At 32.1% G+C, this 19,461-nt stretch overlaps 1 protein-coding gene across 3 annotated transcripts in view; it reads left to right on the top strand.

The window, feature by feature from the left end:
• The window catches only part of csmd3a (CUB and Sushi multiple domains 3a), a 647,261-nt gene that overhangs the window by 396,432 nt on the left and 231,368 nt on the right, over positions 1-19,461 (top strand). For all 3 annotated transcript variants that reach the window (XM_087287879.1, XM_087287878.1, XM_087287880.1), the window contains 4 exons: positions 6,640-6,764; positions 11,686-11,782; positions 15,502-15,606; positions 17,461-17,579. In XM_087287879.1, the coding sequence (XP_087144005.1) occupies positions 6,640-6,764; positions 11,686-11,782; positions 15,502-15,606; positions 17,461-17,579 (446 nt within the window). The remainder of the gene's footprint in view (positions 1-6,639; positions 6,765-11,685; positions 11,783-15,501; positions 15,607-17,460; positions 17,580-19,461) is intronic.

Below are 19,461 nucleotides of genomic sequence, written 5' to 3'. Positions count from 1 at the left end.
GGAACAAATTCACCGGTATTTTCAAAAAGGGCCTGTTCACACATACAGACCTTTCCAGAAAATTGCCTGTAATTTTCTGGAAAGGTCTGTATGTGAGAAAGGGGCTAATGAGTCTCTGTCGTTTCTGGAGGAGATTCAAGCCATCAAGACCAAGTTGTGAATTTCTTCAGAAGAGCAGCACGATCTGATGATCATTATCCAGTGGATGATAAAGTGTACAATTGCCGTAAATGAGATTGGTGTTGTGATCTTGTTTTTTTCGAGTGCGCATGCGCATTAACTCGAGCAACCTGAAAATATGCTGTGTTTTGTTTGATTCAGATGATTGTTGTTTCGTTTTATTGATGGTTCCAAATACGTGATGTAATCATAAGCTTGGCAAACAGTTTTGGAGAATTTGATGTTTCCCCATTCAGACAGAATGCCCGAGCTGCCCGATAGGCATTTCAAAGTTGGCCGCAGAGTGAAATTATTTGCCTTAAAGGGATTTTTGCTAAGTCAGTGGTTTTCAGAATATTTTCTTTTGTGTTCAACATATAATAATAATTACTTGGAACGACTTGAACATAAATAGTGAGAACATTTTCCATTTGTGGTGAACTATCCCTTTAAAATGATTAGATTTACATATATTTTTTAGAGTACTTTGACGAACCAGAAAAAGATCCTTCTCTGTGGAAACCCCTTTGAGTTTTTTTATCTGCCACCTTTCTTCTTCAATCGCACGTGCTGATTTAACCAGAGAAAGCTGTTTTTTTTTTTCTTCCAGTATGGAGACTTAGAAGGGAAAAGGGTAAAAGCACAAACAGATAAGTGGCGTTTTTTTTAGCATGGGACAAAAGCGTCGACGTGCCGCCTGGAGGTGCACCTGGCGATTGAAAACAAAGTGATTGACTCGGGCCTGTAGATCGCCCCGGTGCCTTTGACAGATAGCGTCAGATACTGCCTGTGAAGACAGAACGCCCTTGCGGTAGTTAACATCCAGAGAGGATTCTCGCTTATTGATAGCTACACAAAAGGTGCTGAGCACAATGTCTGGCGGAGCCTCAACAAGCAAATAAAAATTGCTCGACTGAGCCCTTGCAAAGGTGACAAAGAATGTCAGGCTTGCCAGAAGATTCATTCCTCGTCCTTTCAATTCATTCCAGTGTTTTTTTTCCCCTCCAGCTTTTTGTTCTTGTATGCTTTGAATGTTTTAGCATAGCGCTAATGAAAATGGAAAATTAAAGTCATTTAGAATGACATGGTTCTGCTCTATTAGAAAACACAATGCAGTAATTATGAACATAGAGCGGTGGTAATTTAGCGTATACGTTATGAGTCCATGGATCTTTGTTTCTGGCTCAGGATGAAAAGGTTATGCAAACTCTTATGAAGGCATAACTGTATCTAGTGCAATAAAGCATTTTCTTAATCAATATATTTTTTTTTTTTCAGGCTTCGAAGTAAACATGCCAGAGCTACTTTTAATCAAGATGTGTTTTCTTGGAACTCAAAAAGCAGGTTGTTTTCAGAGAATACATTTTGAAAGAGGTGTGTTTTTCTTAGCCTGTCTTCATTTTTGTATTTGACAAAATATGATTTCTTAAAAGTACAAGATAAAACATGCTGCCAATGAGGGATGAGGTAAACAACTTAATATCAATCCAGCCTCTCAAATATGTTTTTCTCATTTTAGGAATGCTTGGAAGCTTTATAAAAAATAGATCAAAAACACAGTTCCCTATATATATATATATATATATATATATATATATATATATATATATATATATATATATATATATATATATATATATATATAAAATATATATATATATATATATATATATATATATATATATATATATATATATAATTTTTTTATTTTTTTTTTACATTTTATATAAATTCTATATAAGCTCTGTTTCAGGGGTCACCAACCCTGTTCCTGAAGAGCTACCTTCCTGCCCATTTCAGTTGCAACCCTGACCAAACACACCTGTTTGTAATTATCAAGTGCTGCTTTAGGTACTATTAATTGGTTCAGGTGGGTTTGATCGGGGTCGATACTGAATTTTGCAGGAAGGTAGCTCTCCAGGAACAGGGTTGGTGACCCCTTCTCTATTTGATTGAATTCTGGTGACTGTGGAGACCATTTGAGTACAGTGAGCTCATTTCATGTTTAAGAAAACAGTCTGAGATAATTTGCGCTTTTTAACATGGTGCGTAATCCTGCTAAAAAGTAGCCATCAGAAGATGGGTACACTGTGGTCAAAAAGGGATGGACATGATTAGCAATAATACTCAAAAGAGGCTGTGTTGTTGATACGATGCTCAATTGGTACTAATGGGTTCAAAGTGTGCCAAGAAAATATCTCCTACATCAGTTTCCTGTTCTTATCTGATAGGAGTGGCACCCGGTGTGGTCTTCTGCTGCTGTAGCCCATCTGCCCCAAGGTTGGACGTGTTGTGCATATCTCGGTCGTAACGAGTGGTTATTTGAGTGACTGTTGCCTTTCTATCAGCTCAAACCAGCCTGGTCATTCTCCTCTGACCTCTGGCATCAACAAGGCATTTGTGCCCACAGAACTGCCACTCACTGGATATTTTCTATCTTTCTCTGTAAACCCTATATGGTTGTGCTTAAAAATCCCAGTTGGTCAGCAGTTTCTGAAAAACTCAGAGCAGCTTATCTGGCACCAACAACCATGCCACATTCAAAGTCACTTAAATCTCCTTTCTTCCCCATTCTGATACTCGGTTCTTGACCATGTCCACATGCCTAAATGCATTGAGTTGCTGCCATGTGATTGGCTGATTAGAAATTTGCTTTAACAAGCAGTTGGACACACATATATATATATATATATATTTATATATATATATATATATATATATATATATATATATATATATATATATATATATATATATATATATATATATATATATATAATGTTTACCCAAAAATTTGCATTGTCATTTATTCACATTCATGTCATGTGAATAACATGAGAGCACAAACTGTTATATTGGTCACGATTTCTTATATTATAAAATATATAAACAATGGCTTGTAGAATTACAAAATAGCACAAAGCAATTTTAAATGTATTACTTAGTACGGTGGCCGGGAAGTGCAAAACAACATTACAAAATGTGAAACACTTTTACAAAGCTCGAGACAAATTTACATATTGAAAAAACATTTTTACCTATCATCAGACACAATTACGTAGGAAAAACAATTTTACCAAGGACGAAACAAATTTACAGTTTAGAAAAAATTAACAAGATGCAAAACACTTCTACAAGTCTCGAAGCAAATGTACAATTACAGATTCCTTACGGAAAGGGAACGTACCACACACCGGAAGTGACCCGGAATGTAACACACTGAAAAATATCAATAATATCCAGCTCGTGTGTGACTTTGTAGACAGGTTTCCATGAGTCTAAAACTATAAAAATCATGGTTTGACCAACTGCGATAAAACATATCAAAGCAATTCTGAGAAAATATCAGCATGAGAGTATGTAGAAACATGTAAACGCAAATACATGGAAACAATCAAAGCATGGCATATGTTGACTGATAAAGATAACAAAACCAACCCAACTTGTAGACCCGAGTAGCTCAGTTAGATAGGTTGGTTGATACTCACACAGAACCGCATAAATAGTGCTGTAAATCATTTTCTTAACAGCATTATCTTACCTTAAAACTTATCAAAACATATTTAAACCAAGATTTAAGCCAAGTTGTGTTTTCAGATAAAACAATCTAGAAAAAAAATCATTGATGGTGAAGAACTGCAATGTCACGTAAGATCGATTTTAAGCAGAATCTGCGAGACACATGCTGCAATTGCTTTAATCTCTTCAGAAAGTAGGCGGGGATCAGCAGCTCATTTGCATTTAAAGAGACACCGACAAAATAGCAAGTTTTTGCTTTTATTGAAACTAGCAATCTAAATGATAAAATAATAAATAAATAATCAATGTAATATTTTGAACTGACATTTCAATGACACTATTTGGAGACCCCTGAGACTTATTGAACTAAGTATAAAGTGGCATAAGGCATAATGAGTGTGTACTTTGAATGTATGCACTTGGTTTAAAGAAACACCACTATTTAGAGTTAAACAGTTGAGTTTTAAATCCATTCAGTCGATCTCCGGGTTTGAAGGGAGCATTTTTAGCTTAGCTTAGCATAAGTCATTGAATCAGATTAGACCATTAGCATCTCACTCAATTAAAAATTGTTTTTAAAATTTGCCTATTATTGCTATTATTATTATTATTATATTATTGTCCTATTATTCCTATTATTTCCTATCTTGAGTCTTTTGCAGCTGCATAATATGCTAAGAATTATGAAAATTATTTTCTAGGTCAACATGTCTATGAACTATACTCTTGTTTGGTATAATAATTAAGGAACTTTGCTACCATGACTGCAGCATATATATATATATATATATATATATATATATATATATATATATATATATATATATATATATAGTAGTTTGCATGTTCTCCCCGTCTTGGCATGGGTTTCCTCTGGTTGTTACATTTTCCTCCACAAAGATGTGTGACATAGGTAAATTGAATAATCTAAATTGGCCGTAATTAAAACATTAATTAACATTAATGTGTGGCGCTTCAGATCTGCACCTGGTAATGACGTCCCGCAGGAGTTCAGGAAAGATGATTGTTGGCTGGATATTTCAGCATGAGCGGCATTATAGACATCCATTTGATTGTAGTATTTTTATTTGATTTTATTTTAGAATAAAACTCATTTTAGGATGGATAATAGAGGCTGTAAGCAAAGTCCCGTTAAGGCAAGTCATTTCACTCGGTGGCCATCTTTGAAACGTCTCTCGGGCAGTATGCTCGAACATTCTGTCTAAATGGGGAAACATCAAATTCTCTAAAACTGTTTGTCAAGCTTGTGTGTCAGGATCCAGCCCTTACAGCCATGTCACTCCTGTCTGTGTTTAATGTCTCTGTTTGTTTTGTGTATGAGCACATGGTTGTCTCTTTTGTTGTGTTGGCCATGTGCTCCCCTTGTCCTGCCTCCTTTTTTCCTATGCCTGGCCCCCTAGTTTAGTCCTTGTTTGTCTAATTGTGTTCACCTGTTCCTCGTGCTCTCTACTCCCTTTATATTGAGTTCATTTTTCCCTTGTCCTTGCCGGTTCGTCATGCTGTCTTTTGTGTGCTTGTTTAGCTAATCTTGTTTAGTGCTTGGTAGTCTATATATATAATAATTCTGTTTAAATTTACATTTAATTAATTTTATTACACGTATATTTGATATATTTTTATATAAAATTAAATGGTTAATTTTATATATTTTTTATAAATATTTCAGAGTTTTTTGTTTTTGAAATTAAGTATGTATTTTTATTTAATTTTTTTGTGCATTGTTTAATATGGCCTTTTTAGTTTTTTTTTTTTTTTTTTTTTGCCATTAATCTGCCATTATTAAATGTTTTACTTTATTTAATCTGTTCTTTTTAGTTTTTATAAAGTTTTATGTTTTTGTTTTTGGATCAAATAATTATTATTTGTTTATTTATTTATTTATTTATTTATTTATTTATTTATTTATTTACTTTTAATTTAAATAAATACTAATATTACTTTACATTTTATTGACATTATTTAATTGTATTAATTTATTTAATTTTAATACATTTTCCTATTATTTTTATTATGTCCTTATTTTTTGTTTAACTTTATTTTTATTAATTTATTTTTCTACATATTTTGTTTCTTATGGCTTTAGTTCTTTAAGATTTTTCTTGAATTGTTTCATGTATTTTTCGGCATGATCACTTTATATGACAATTTATCTGCCATGAAATGGTTATTTTATTTTATTAGACTTTTTTATTTTATATTTATTTTTAATATGTTTTTGTTCTTGGAACAAATACGTATTTTTTACATAATATAATCTGGTATTTATTTTTTATCACATTGTATTGCTTTGTATATTATTTCATTGTTTCATTACATTTTGCGCTTATTTTATAACGACAATATATGTTATTATTTTTATAGTGAAGTTTTTAGTGTATACATTTTTTTTCTTGTGACGTTTTTTTTTTTTTTTTACATACATTTGCTCATTTGTTTTTGGCATGATCTGTCATTGTAAGATGTTCTGTTTTATTTAACCTGTTTTGATTTAATATTTTTAGTTTTAACATGTTTTTGTTTTTGGAACAAATATGTTTTGTTTACGCAATTTAACTTAATTATTTATTGCTTTCTATTTAATTCAACTATTTCATTTTATCACGTTTTGCAATTATTTTATAATGTCATGATTTCATAGTGAACTTTTTGTCTTAACATACTTTTTTGTGACTTAAGTTTAGTTATTTGCATCAATTGTCTCGTTTATGTTCTGACATGTTCACTTCATCTGACATTTGAAGATGTTACTTATTTAATTTTTGTATTTTTGTTTGTCTGTTTCAGTTTGTGATTTTCATTCAGTTATTTTGTTTTATTAGGCTTACTATATAATTTTATTAGGCTTTTAGGCATATGTCTAGTCACAGACAGGTTTTGATTACTGCCTTTGGTTGGTTGTGTTTAATTGAGTGTGTGTATTTTCTGATCTCTGTTCTTTAGTTGCGTGTGGAGGAGTTTTGACCACGCGCCGAGGCACCATCCTGTCTCCGGGTTACCCTGATCCCTATGACAACCACCTCAACTGCGTCTGGAAGGTCTTTGTGCCAGAGGGAACCGGAATACAAGTGAGACCAAATATATATATATATATATATATATATATATATATATATATATATATATATATATATATATATATATATATATATATATATATATATATATATATATATATATATATATATTTATATCTTCCTAAAAACATTCAAAATCATCATTAGTTCCAGTGCGTTTGGTTACTCAACGCTTGCCAAGAGATAATAATTGTATCAAGGGAATCCTATCATTATCTACTTTGCCTTATTATTGAGCTTCTGAATATTATATTTTTGTCTGTTCTCTGTGATGTCATTAAAAAAAAGGATAGTAATAGTTGATAGTGATATTAAATTAATAGTTTACACAAAATAAAGTAAAAAATACTCACTATTTAATGGTATTTACTCACTTTTTATTGAGTCCAAAGCTCTGTTTGGTTACTTTACTTTCACTTTTGTGAAATGAACACCACTAAACTTGGGAGGGTGAGAAGTGAATTGGATCACGTAGCCGAGTCTGACCGTCCACATTAGCCACAGCAATGGGCTGAGCAGCGCTAACCAGGCTGGCAGAGGTTGCACTAAAGGCATCATCGGATCGATTGCTGACATGCCAGCGGAGGGGCAACTCGGGTGGGGAGTGCTCACCCTGGGAAGTAGAGCGGCCCGAGCTGGAAGGCAGAGTGTCCCAGACTGTCAATCTTTGGTTTTGCACACCCAGAGAGAGAGAGGAAACTGCTCTTTTATTGAAAATTTGGCAGTGGAATTGTTGTCGATGACATTGACAAAGGAATCGGTCCTCAGACCTCCACCGGGGAAAGAGCAGGTCCCCTTTTCTTCAGGTAACCCATCTCAGGGATGAGATGGTCTGTTTACTTTACTTAACGTTTACCGGACTTAACTTCTCCACTTTGTAGTGTTGATACATGGCCATAGCATGCAGGACGGAAGCAGCCTGGGGCGCCTAGCAGTGTAGGCTTTGGCCGTGAGAGACTCAGATAACCTGCATGCTTCGGATGGGAGTTTAGGTGGACCTCTGCAGGTGCAGTGCACACAAAGATTGACCGCAATAGCACACTCCACCTGATGAATTGCTGCTCCACTGTCTAAGGTGGTAAGAGCGGGAGCACACTAAATCCGGGCGAAAAAAAGGTGCTCTCCGTGCCGTGTTTCACTGTGTACCTCCGGGAAGAAGGGGACGGGGGGTTTGGAAGGTTTTACCTTCTTCTTGCCCCAGATGTAGCACCTATCTAAGCTGTCCAGCTGTTGTGCTGGGGAAAAAGCCATCTCCAGTTCAATGACAAAAGCAGCCCAGGACACCACGGCTAACAAGTTTGATTCCAAATCCGGAGCCTCACTGATAACCTCGGAGGGTGGCAGCAAGTCCGGATCATCATCGGAGCATGTTAACCAGCAGTACTTGTGCTGTACTTGTGCGGTACTCGTGCGGTACTCGTGCCTGTCACCTGTGGCGAGGAAACCACTGCATCTTGAAATGCACGGTTGGAACGACACTTTTAAAAAGTCCCGTCTGTGTTCTTATCTGCTCTTTTAAAGAAACCTCTTTTATTTACCAGTGAAATGCCCAGGAGATGGAAAAGGAGTCCACTTTCACTTTCATTCAAGAGCATTTCATTCATGCCCCCTGAGACAAACAAGATATTAGATGTGAGGATGAACTGCAGGAAGAGTCTTGTTTTAATGGAATTTGAAACTGCATGCTGTTCATTCATTCATTCATTCATTTTCCTTGTCGGCTTAGTCCCTTTATTTATCTGGGGTCGCTGCAGCGGAATGAACCGCCAACTTATCCAGCAAGTTTTTACGCAGTGGATGCCCTTCCAGCCGCAATCCATCTCTGGGAAATATTCACACACACACGCACTCATACACTACGGACAATTTAGCCTACCCAATTCACCTGTACCGCCTGTCTTTGGACTGTGGGGGAAAAAGGAGCACCCGGAGGAAACCCACGAAAAGGCAGGGAGAACAGGCAAACTCCACACAGAAACGGCAACTGAGCCGAGGTTCGACCCAGCGACCTTCTTGCTGTGAGGCGACAGCACTACCTACTGCGCCACTGCATGCTGTATGGAAAAAAAAATGTCTGCATTTCTTGATGCAGGGCTCTGTGGTCTTTCACTGACCCGGTAGGTGCAGAGAATAGTGTTAAACGTGTGTATAGACTATCCTGTCACAAAATGCGGCGAAAATCCCACACGACCGTAATAGTTTGATTGTGGTGTTTACATGTCTGTACTGCACTTCAATAATGGCACTAAAATCGGCATACTCCATGTCTTCATTTTATTTCTGTTTAGTTTGATTATGACCCTAATCGGATTAAATTAATAAAAAAAATAGCTGTTTACGTGGTCGACTCTTAATCAGAGTATTGGCATTATCTTATTAAAATTAGATTATTTGTATCCATGTACACATACTATTACCACTGTTTAACTTCAGCTTTACACTGTTCATCAAAAGTAATACTGTGAGCATACACAGCAGCAGAATTGTTTATCCCGATACTGCATAAGCTAAACAATATGCAGAATGATTATCATAACATAAACTGAATAGGAGAATTGTGTAAATACAGAAAGGACAGCTGAAATATGATTCATCAGGCAAACACATGGAGCAAGCACCGGACCAAATGTTTCTTTAGCATTAGTCATGTTGCTGTTTGATGGAAAACACAGGCTTTGACGTTCAATTGTGATTTCTGCTTGCCTAAATGTTTCTGGGACTGTATTTATATTTGGCATTATCTTTCTCTGCCGTACATGACTCTCAGACTAGAACTGACTTGTGACATATGTAAATTATTGTAAATGTAACACAATTTGAGCAATGTTTACTCAGAATATGAGCAGAATACTCAAAAGTTTGGTTATAATTTAAGCATATAATTTTTAATTTGCATTGCATTTACTGCTTTGTAAATATTAGATAATTAAAAATATATAGATTTTTGTGTTATTTATTTAGTGTTATAGTGCATATTGTATATCTTTACATAAAATATTTTGTTTTATTGTTTTAGTTTTTACATTATTGACATGTTGTTTACACATTTCAGCTTATGGTCACAATATTCATTCATTCATTCATTTTTCTTCAGCTTTGTCCCTTTATTCATCAGTGGTCGGCACAGCGGAGTAAACTTCTAACTTATCCAGCTGCAACTCAGTACAGGGAAATTGTCATAATATAATATAATATAATATAATATAATATAATATAATATAATATAATATAATATAATATAATATAATATAAAATAATATAATATAATATAATAAAATATAATATAATATAATATAATATAATATAATATAGGACAAAGACATGCATTAAAGGTGAATTTGGTGGGCAAAATTGTCTATAGTGTAAGAGTGTGAATGAGTGTGTACGAATGTTTCCCAGTGATGGGTTGCAGCTGGAAGGGCATCCGCTGCGTAAAACATGTGCTGAATAAGTTAGCGGTTCATTCCGCTGTGGTGACCAGATTAATAAAGGGACTAAGCGGAAAAGAAAATGAATGAATAATATAATATTATATAATATTATATAATATAATATAATATAATATAATATAATATAATATAATATAATACAATATAATATAATATAATATAATATAATTATTTACTTTTTTAACTTTGATCAATGTTTATAATATATAATAACAAAAGTATTTTTGTGACTATCATGTATTTTAAGTGTATTTTTTATAACTATATTATGTAAATACAATATTTATTTATGCTTGTTTGAGTTATTTTACATTAGTTACTGTACAATTACACACAAAGCAGCATAGCATACCATGACAACACGCAACATAACATAACAATATAACACAACACACAACGCAATGTAACATAACACCATAATTCCATACCATAAACTAGCACAATATAACACACAATGTAGCGTAATGTAATATAACATAATGCAACTTAACAACATAAAACAACACACAATGTAGCGTAATGTAATATAACGTTATGCAACTTAACAGCATAAAACAACACACAATGTAGCGTAATGTGACTTAACATAACAAGAACATGCAATGTAACGTAACAACATTACATAACAACACACAACGTAACGTAATATAACGTAACATATCGTAACAAACAATGCAACATAACGTAACAAAACATAAGACAACATAACAACAAAACGTAACGTTATGTAACATAACATAACAAAAACATGCAATGCAACACAACGTAACATAACATACCACACCATAGCTTAAATTGACATAATTAGCAACATAATACGCTACATAATACGCAATATAACAACATAACTACCAATGTGACGTAATGTAATGTATTATACCAAGAACACACATTGCAACACAACATAAAGTAACATGACAACATAACTTACCATACTGTAGCATAACGTAACAACACACAAAGCAACCTAACTTAACATAACATTATACAACACACAACATAACATTACAGCACACAACGCAATGTAATATAACGTAACGTATCGTAACAAAATGTAAGGTAAAGTAACGAAATGTAATGTAACAAAACATAATGCAACACAACTTAACAAAAAACAACACAATGTAACGTAACAGCATGATGCATCGTAACCTAACAACACATATCAAAACAATGTAATGTAACAACAACTCACAACATTAGGTAATGTAACATAACACACAACGTAATTTAATATAACACAATGCAATGTACTGATATGTTACAAAACATTACATAACATAATGTAACTTAACAACATAACTCAACACAACATAATGTAACAAAGCATAGCATAGCACAAATAGTTAGTTTTATATTTAAAAATGTATACATTTACACAAGGTGAATCATTTCTTTTAATTGGCTTAATTCCAATAATCTTAATATCTTTGTCTTCTTTCTTATTTCTTTTCTTCATGTAGATTACGGTTGTGACGTTTTCCACCGAACACAACTGGGACTCGCTGGACTTTTACGATGGCATCGACAGCAATGCACCGAGACTTGGGAGCTATTCTGGTGAGATGAAAGCCATTTGTTGTTCTCTCTAAATGTGATATTGTTTTCTTAATAACCCCAGCACGGCGTGTTGACTTTAATATATTCTGCCAATACAAGCGCCGCTCCGTCATCCCTGCTGTACTTTAACACACTCTAGTCAGTCTGAAGAAACTCAAGGAATCATGTTTGCCAAATAAGACTGTTATTTTATTTTTTTTATTATTATTATTTATTTTTTTTTTTTGTAAGCTCATACGGCCTGGCTTTCATCTAGAGATTTGTTTTGTCATCCAAAGCGCATCAATATTTGAGCTGTCATGGAATATCATGGATCAACAGCTTTATAAGCAGCAGGAGTAAACCTGAGACTCTGCTGAGGAAGAAGACGATCATATCATATTTCATCAGTCCCAGCTGATTTGAATTATTTTTCGATTTTTTTTTTTTCTTCAAGTATTTTTTTTGTTTGTTTTATTTTGTGTTTTGTTTTGTTTTTTGTTTAGTTTTTTGTTTGTTTAGTTTTTTATTGTTCTGTTTTATTTTTAGTTTCATTTTGTTTCTTTTCATTTTGTTTTGATTAGTTTTGTTTTTCATTTTTATTTAATTTGAATTTTTTTTTTTACTATAAAGCACTCAATTTTTGTTTTGTTTTGTTAATGGTTTAGTTTTTTAGTTTTTGTTTTTGTTTAGTTTTTTATTTTTTTGTTTTGTTTTTGTTTTGCCTTTCATTTTGTTTTTCGTTAGTTTTGTTTTGTTTTTTTTATTTCATTTCGTTTTGATTTTAATTATTATTATTATTTTTTGCTATAAAGCACTCAGTTTTTTGTTTTGTTTCGTTTTGTTATCCGTTTAGTTTTTAGTTTTTAGTTTTTGTTTAGTTTTTCATTGTTTTTTTTGTTTTGTTTTTTACAGCAGATTTTCACCATCCTTTAAATTTTGTATACGTTTTCAAAGATTTTTAATATAGTATTTTAATAGAGGTTTTAATAGATCAAGGAAATTTACATAGTTTCCTATAATATAATTTTTCTTTCTTCTGTAGAAAGTTATTTATTTTTTTTAGTTTGGCTGGAATAAAAGCAGTAAAACAAAAACAATGTAGTCAATATTATTACTCCCCCTAAGATTTTTAAAAAAACACTGTTGTCCACTAACTTGACTATCATCACTGTCAACATAAATACCACTATCCATTAAACAGCATGTGTGTATATACATATATAAACAGCACTTTACTTGAAAATATATATTTTTAAATCTTAAATCTAGAAATATTTTTAGAAGAATTAAAACTTTACAAGAGGGTTTTATAGTTTTCACTTAAATAATAATACATACACAGTTATTTTTATTTTATTTTATTTTATTTTATTTTATTTTATTTTATTTTATTTTATTTTATTTTCCCCAGTGTGATTGAGTTATTTTTATTAAAAGTTTCCCTTCCTCTTTTTTTACTCTTAGTATATGTTGAAACCCCAGAAGATATCACTGTAACTCTTGTACACTGCATTGTCCCCCGGAGGGCCCTCAGAAGTCAAAGACAGATTTTAATTATTTGCCACCGTATATCCACACATCACCCGCACAAAGCTAAATAAATATGCTTCTGACCTTACCGGCCGCCAGACAAAGCATTAAGTATTGTTGACAGCTTGACGTTTAATCTGCTCGGCAGGACAAATGAAAGATTAAAGCAAGTTATGGTGTGGTGATGCCTCATGCATAAAGAAGGTGAAGACAAAATATGCTTACAAACAGTGTGTGTGTGCGTGTGCGCGTGCGTGTGTCCGCCCGAATTCCCCATCCTCTTAAAGCAGTAAAAGTAATGCCTGACTCTATCCATCACAACCTCTTTAGCACTGAACATCCACAAATAACACATCACTGAGGATCCAGAGCGAATGGAGGTCGCTGCAATACGTCTGATTATTCTTGTGATTTCACTGTGATTGGGTGAAGCCAGGAAAGTTAAAAAAAAAAAAAATTGTTAAAAATGATACTCAAGTTTATGAACAGATTTCTGTATGCATTTTTTTGGCTTAGTGTACAAGTATGTGGGTGAATAAATAATAAAAAAGCACTTTAGGTTGTGAGAAAAGTGCCTCATGAATTAAATGTATTATTATCATTATAAAAATACTACTACTACTTCTAGTAGTTCATTCATTCATTTTCTTGTCGGCTTAGTCCCTTTATTAATCCGGGGTCATCACAGCAGAATGAACCTCCAACTTATCCAGCAAGTTTTTACACAGTGGATGCCCTTCCAGCCACAACCCATCTCTGGGAAACATCCACACATGCATTCACACACACACACACACACACACACACACACACACACACACACACACTACGGACAATTTAGCCTAACCAATTTACCTGTACCACATGTCTTTGGACTGTGGGGGAAAACGGAGCACCCGGAGGAAATCCACGCGATGTAGGGAGAACATGCAAACTCCGCACAGAAACGTCAACTTAGCCAAGGCTCGACCCAGCGATCTTCTTGCTGTGAAGTGACAGCACTACCTACTGCACCACTGCTTCGCCCCTACTTCTAGAAGTAATAATAATTATTATTATTATTTATTTATTTATTTATTTATTTATTTATTTATTTATTTATTTATTATTAATAATAATAATAATAACAATAATAATAACACCAACAACAACAATATTAATAATAATATTATTAATAATAATAATAATAATAATAATAATAATAATATTAATATTGAGTAAAAGTTAAAATGTACTGCCTAATAAAAGTTAAAAAAAAATAGAAAAATATATAAAATAGACAAGAAAAGTTTTACTGGATTTTAAAAGGATACTGCCTTTTATTTGTTTGTTTGTTTGTTTGTTTGTTTGTTTGTTTGTTTGTTTGTTTGTTTTTTGAAGCATCAGTAAAATAGTCGATATTTAACTAATTTGGCATACAGTGTTGATTTAAATACTTTTTGGGGATTTTTAAAATTGCTTTTAGATAATATTTATATTTGTTTAATTATATGTGTATTTTAAATAATAGACTCGTTTGAAAATTCTCGGTTTGTCTGAATTAACTGAATCAATTTTAGTACGAACAAAATACATGCAGTTGAAGTCAGAATTATTACCCCACCCCCCCACCCCCTTTGATTTTTTTTTTTTTTTTTTTAAATATTTCCCAAATTATGTTTAATGGAGCAGGGATATATATATATATACATAAGTTGTCTATAAGCGGATTACACTGGTAACACTTCCCCCAAATATAAATTTTTTATGATAAAATACATATTTTTAAAAAAAAAATTTTTTCATACAGTTAAAAGCAAAGTTAAAAACCTTTGTTTTTTACATCTGGAGATATTCATATTTCTTTTAGTTTGACTTGAAATATTAATAATAATAATAATAATAATAATAATAATAATAATAATAACAATAATAATAAATAATTAAATAAATGCTAAGGTTGGTATAATAAGCCTTTTTAAGTTTTTTTTTTCCTTGATTGGCTACAAAAAACAGTACTCAATTACTTTTACTGTAGTATTGAATTGGAGCTGAGTTTAACAGTGCCAGCTGCTCATCAGTAAAGCTAGCGAGCCACTGACAGTGTGTCAGAGCTGAATGACAGCTGTATGGTGGGAATGTCATAGTCTCAGCTGGAGCTGTAGGGAACAATGTGCTCTAATGTCTGTCATGAAAACTAACATTATTTTTAATGCAACTCTCTTTAGGGACCACCATTCCACCCCTGCTGAACACCACATCCAACAACTTGTACCTCACCTTTCAGACTGACATGAGTGTTTCTGGGGCTGGATTTCATCTGGAGTACACAGGTATGAGGACTGTTGACCAATGCACTGACAAGTAGACTCAAAATATACATACAGGTACAGGTGTTTATGTAGCACACTTTTGTTATAAGCTGTTTTATTACAGTTTTGAGGATATACCTTATTGATCAGTGATTCTTTTTTTTTCTAATCAGACTATAGAAGTATTTAGGTTTTTAAAAAGTCAAAATATTAGGATTTTATTATTATTATTAATATTATTTTAATTATTATTATTATTATTATTATTATTCTCTTTTAGTTTTTGTCTTTTGAGGGTTTTTTTCTCACAATTTAGAATTTTGTTCAACAATACTGAAATTAAAGTTTAAATTGCAAGATGTACATATAATAAAAGGTTGTTTTTTAGGGCTCAATTTAATTTAATTTATTTATTTATTTTTATTTTTATTTTATTTTTTAATGTAAATTAAATTTATTTAAAAATTATTAAATAAAATATAAAAAAATATTTAAAGTAAAACAAAATAATAAAATAAATGAACTAAAAAACTATTAAAATTAAAATTATATTATAATTTTATTAGGCAGTGAGGCTTTGTCAGTGTCAGTTTATTTCTGACAAATCAGAGGCAAAAGGCTCTAATTTGTGATTAAAGTCTCAGAAATTACTATGCAAAATCAGTATTTAAAAATACAATCACAAGCAAAGATAGAAACTGGGAATTGCATTAAACAAATGTAAAAATTGTTCAAAAAAACACCCAAATATAGTCACGATACTGAAGGTGTCAGATTTGCTAAATAATAGCAAACGACTTTTATTCACATCTTGCATTTTAGCACTTTTCTGCTTAAAATTGTAAAATATAAAATTACAGTTGAAACAAATTAAATTCAAGATAAAAGCATAAAATACTGTTTTTAATCAGTTTGACATTTTTTTACAGCTGTGAGATCAGACTAAGCCTAATTACTTGTATTTGTGATAAAAAAAAGTTGTAAATTTAGATATTGATTTTGCATTAAAAAAGTCATAATTATGTTGCATTTAGCTTTTTAATATGTTAATCATGAAGCAAAATACACTATTTAGTTTCCCAAACAAAGACTATTGAAATAAATAAAGCTGTAATAAAGTTTAAATTGAATATGGCTTTGTCTGATTTATAAAACTAGCTAAGATCAGCAAACTATAAACCTTATAGGCATATAGACAAACAAATCTTGTTGCAAAACAAAATAAATTTCAATAATGTAAAGTTTAGTCTCCTTTTTTTCTTTTACAGTCTATCCTTCAATTTTGTGCTGGCCAGTTTAATTAATTTGCCTTTATTAAGCTATGGTTTAAACACAATTTGAAAGCAAGATCTCATTATTAATCGTTAATTACAACTTAATTTACAGATGTTGACTGAGTTGTGGGGTCCCTTCCACTTACAAAAGAAAACTCTTAATGGTCAACAAAAAGTACTTTTTCTGTTTCAAGTGACCACTGTGAGTTTTCTTTTGTCAATGGACGGATACCAACAATTGTGTCAATGTCTGTAAATATGACTCTTAAAAACTAATATAGTATTGCAATTTATATCTTGCAGTTTATGTCTTACAAATCAGTCTCTTTTTTAGTAATTTTTTTTCTAATCAGACTGCAAGAACTGTCTGTAAAAATGACTTCAGAGGCTCGACAGAAAAAAATAAAAGTTTGTCAATCCCTGCCACAAATGGCTGACAAATGACTAGAAGTGTGTGATTTATGAAGAGCACAGCGTTTGTCATGACTCATTTGTCTGCCGGGGCTCTTTTACATCTCACACTGTAAACGGGAATCAATTTCCATTTGTGTTGGAGAACATTCATATCCTGGCAAATAAAGAGACTTTCCTGTGTCCTAAGCAATAGGTTTGGACTCCTGCCCAGAGCCACAGACCCCCGGCAATGGTGTGAAAGTGGGCGACCGCTACTTCGTGGGTGACGTGGTCTCGTTCCACTGTGAACAAGGATACACGCTGAAGGTAGGAACAATCTGATCATACATAGCAGTTTCCACCTACTTTATGCAAATTTTAGGATATAGCAAGGCTATTACAGACTTTAGGAGCCAAATATGTGAATGCTTGACCTCCTTTAGTGGACTTTGCTATACTTTTAATATTTATTTATTTTTTATTTATCAATATGTATTTTTTTCAATTAAATAAAAACAAGTTCCTCTAAATGTCGCATTAAATTTGTAAAATTGCTAAATTCTGGGTCGACAGCACAAACACAAACATAGCATAATATAACACTACCTTTTTTCATCCACATACCCTTATTCACATTTTAGAATATTCAGGGTTCCCATGGTCATGGAATTTTGTAGAAGACTATTACAGAGCTTAGGAGCCATATATGAGAATGGCCGACCTCCTTTAGTGGACTTTGCTATTCTGGATACTACTAGAAGCCCAGAGTTTTGAGATCTTAAGGAGTGGGTTGGAATGTAGCGAGAGAGAAGGTTGTTTAGATAAACAGGAGCTAGACTATTAAATGCATTAAATGTAAGAAGCAATATTTATTATCATAATGGAACTTAACAGGCTTTAAATTTTACTTCCCATGTATTAAAATTATTTTTTTTCAATGAAACAAAAAATGCAAGCTTCTCTAAATTTTGTATTAAGTTTAGCATTGAGAGAATAGAAAAATTCTGGATGAACAGTCAGAACATACTCATATCATAATATAACATTGCCTGTTTTCATTGACCTATTTTTAAACACAACTTATGTAATGTAATGTATTGTAGTGTAATGTAAAGCAATTTTTCTAGAAGGCTATTCCAGACCTTAGGAGCCATATATGAGAATGCTCAACCTCCTTTAGCGGACTTTCCTATTCTGGGTACTACTAGAAGCTCTGAGTTTTGAGATCTTAAAGAGCAGGTTGAATTGTAGCAAGAGAGGGGGTTGTTTAGATAAACAGAAGCTAGACTATTTAATGCATTAAATGTAAGAAGCAATATTTTATTATCATAATGAAACTTAACAGGCTTTAAATTTTACTTACTGTATTTTTTTCAATAAAACAAAAAATGCAAGCTTCTCTAAATTTCGCATTAAATTTAGCATTGGGAGAATTGCTAAATTCTGGATGGACAGCACAATTATATCATAATATAACAGTATCTGTTTTCGTCCACCTATTTTTACACACATTTTGGGATATCAAGGGTTCAAGGAATTTTTTGGAATATTATGGACTTTTAAAAGGCCTATTCCAGACTTTAAGAGTCAGGGAAGTTTATTTATTTATTTTTATTTTTTGTCCATATCATTGACTATCAGAAACTTCTTTTGTTTGTCCTCGTACTTTCAATTTACTTCCTGTTTATTAGAATAAAAAAAAAGCAAACCCCTCCAAACATAAACATAACTAGTAATAGCTTGATGCTCATTAAAAAAAAAAAAGTTTAATATAATTATGACACTTTCCACATATGTGACCTTAGACCAAAATAAATCTATAAAATTGCAATATTTTTGTTGTTAAAATATTGAAAATACATTATAATATTTTAAAAATGAAATTTTATTATACATTTAAAAATTAGGTAAAGATTGTCTGCCATTAAGAATTTTTGTAAATGTCCTTCTGTAAGTATATTTTATCAAAACATATTTTAGTCATTAGAATATTTAGAATACGTTGGAATATTAAAGTATATTAAAATAAGAATATTAAAATATATTATTAAAATATTAGGTAAAGATTATCTTCATGGATATTGCAAAAATCATTGTAAATGTCATTCTGTAGGTACACATAATCAAAACATATTTTTTATTAATAATATGGATTGCTAAGAAATTAATTTGAACAACTTTAAAAGTGATGTTCTCAATATTATGATTT

Source organism: Danio rerio, chromosome 16 (genome assembly GCF_052040795.2).
Source record: "Danio rerio strain M-AB ecotype USA chromosome 16, GRCz13ab, whole genome shotgun sequence".
Taxonomy (NCBI): domain Eukaryota; kingdom Metazoa; phylum Chordata; class Actinopteri; order Cypriniformes; family Danionidae; genus Danio; species Danio rerio.
The sequence above is the reverse complement of the archived record's forward strand: the minus strand, read 5'-3'. Positions and strand labels throughout refer to the sequence as shown.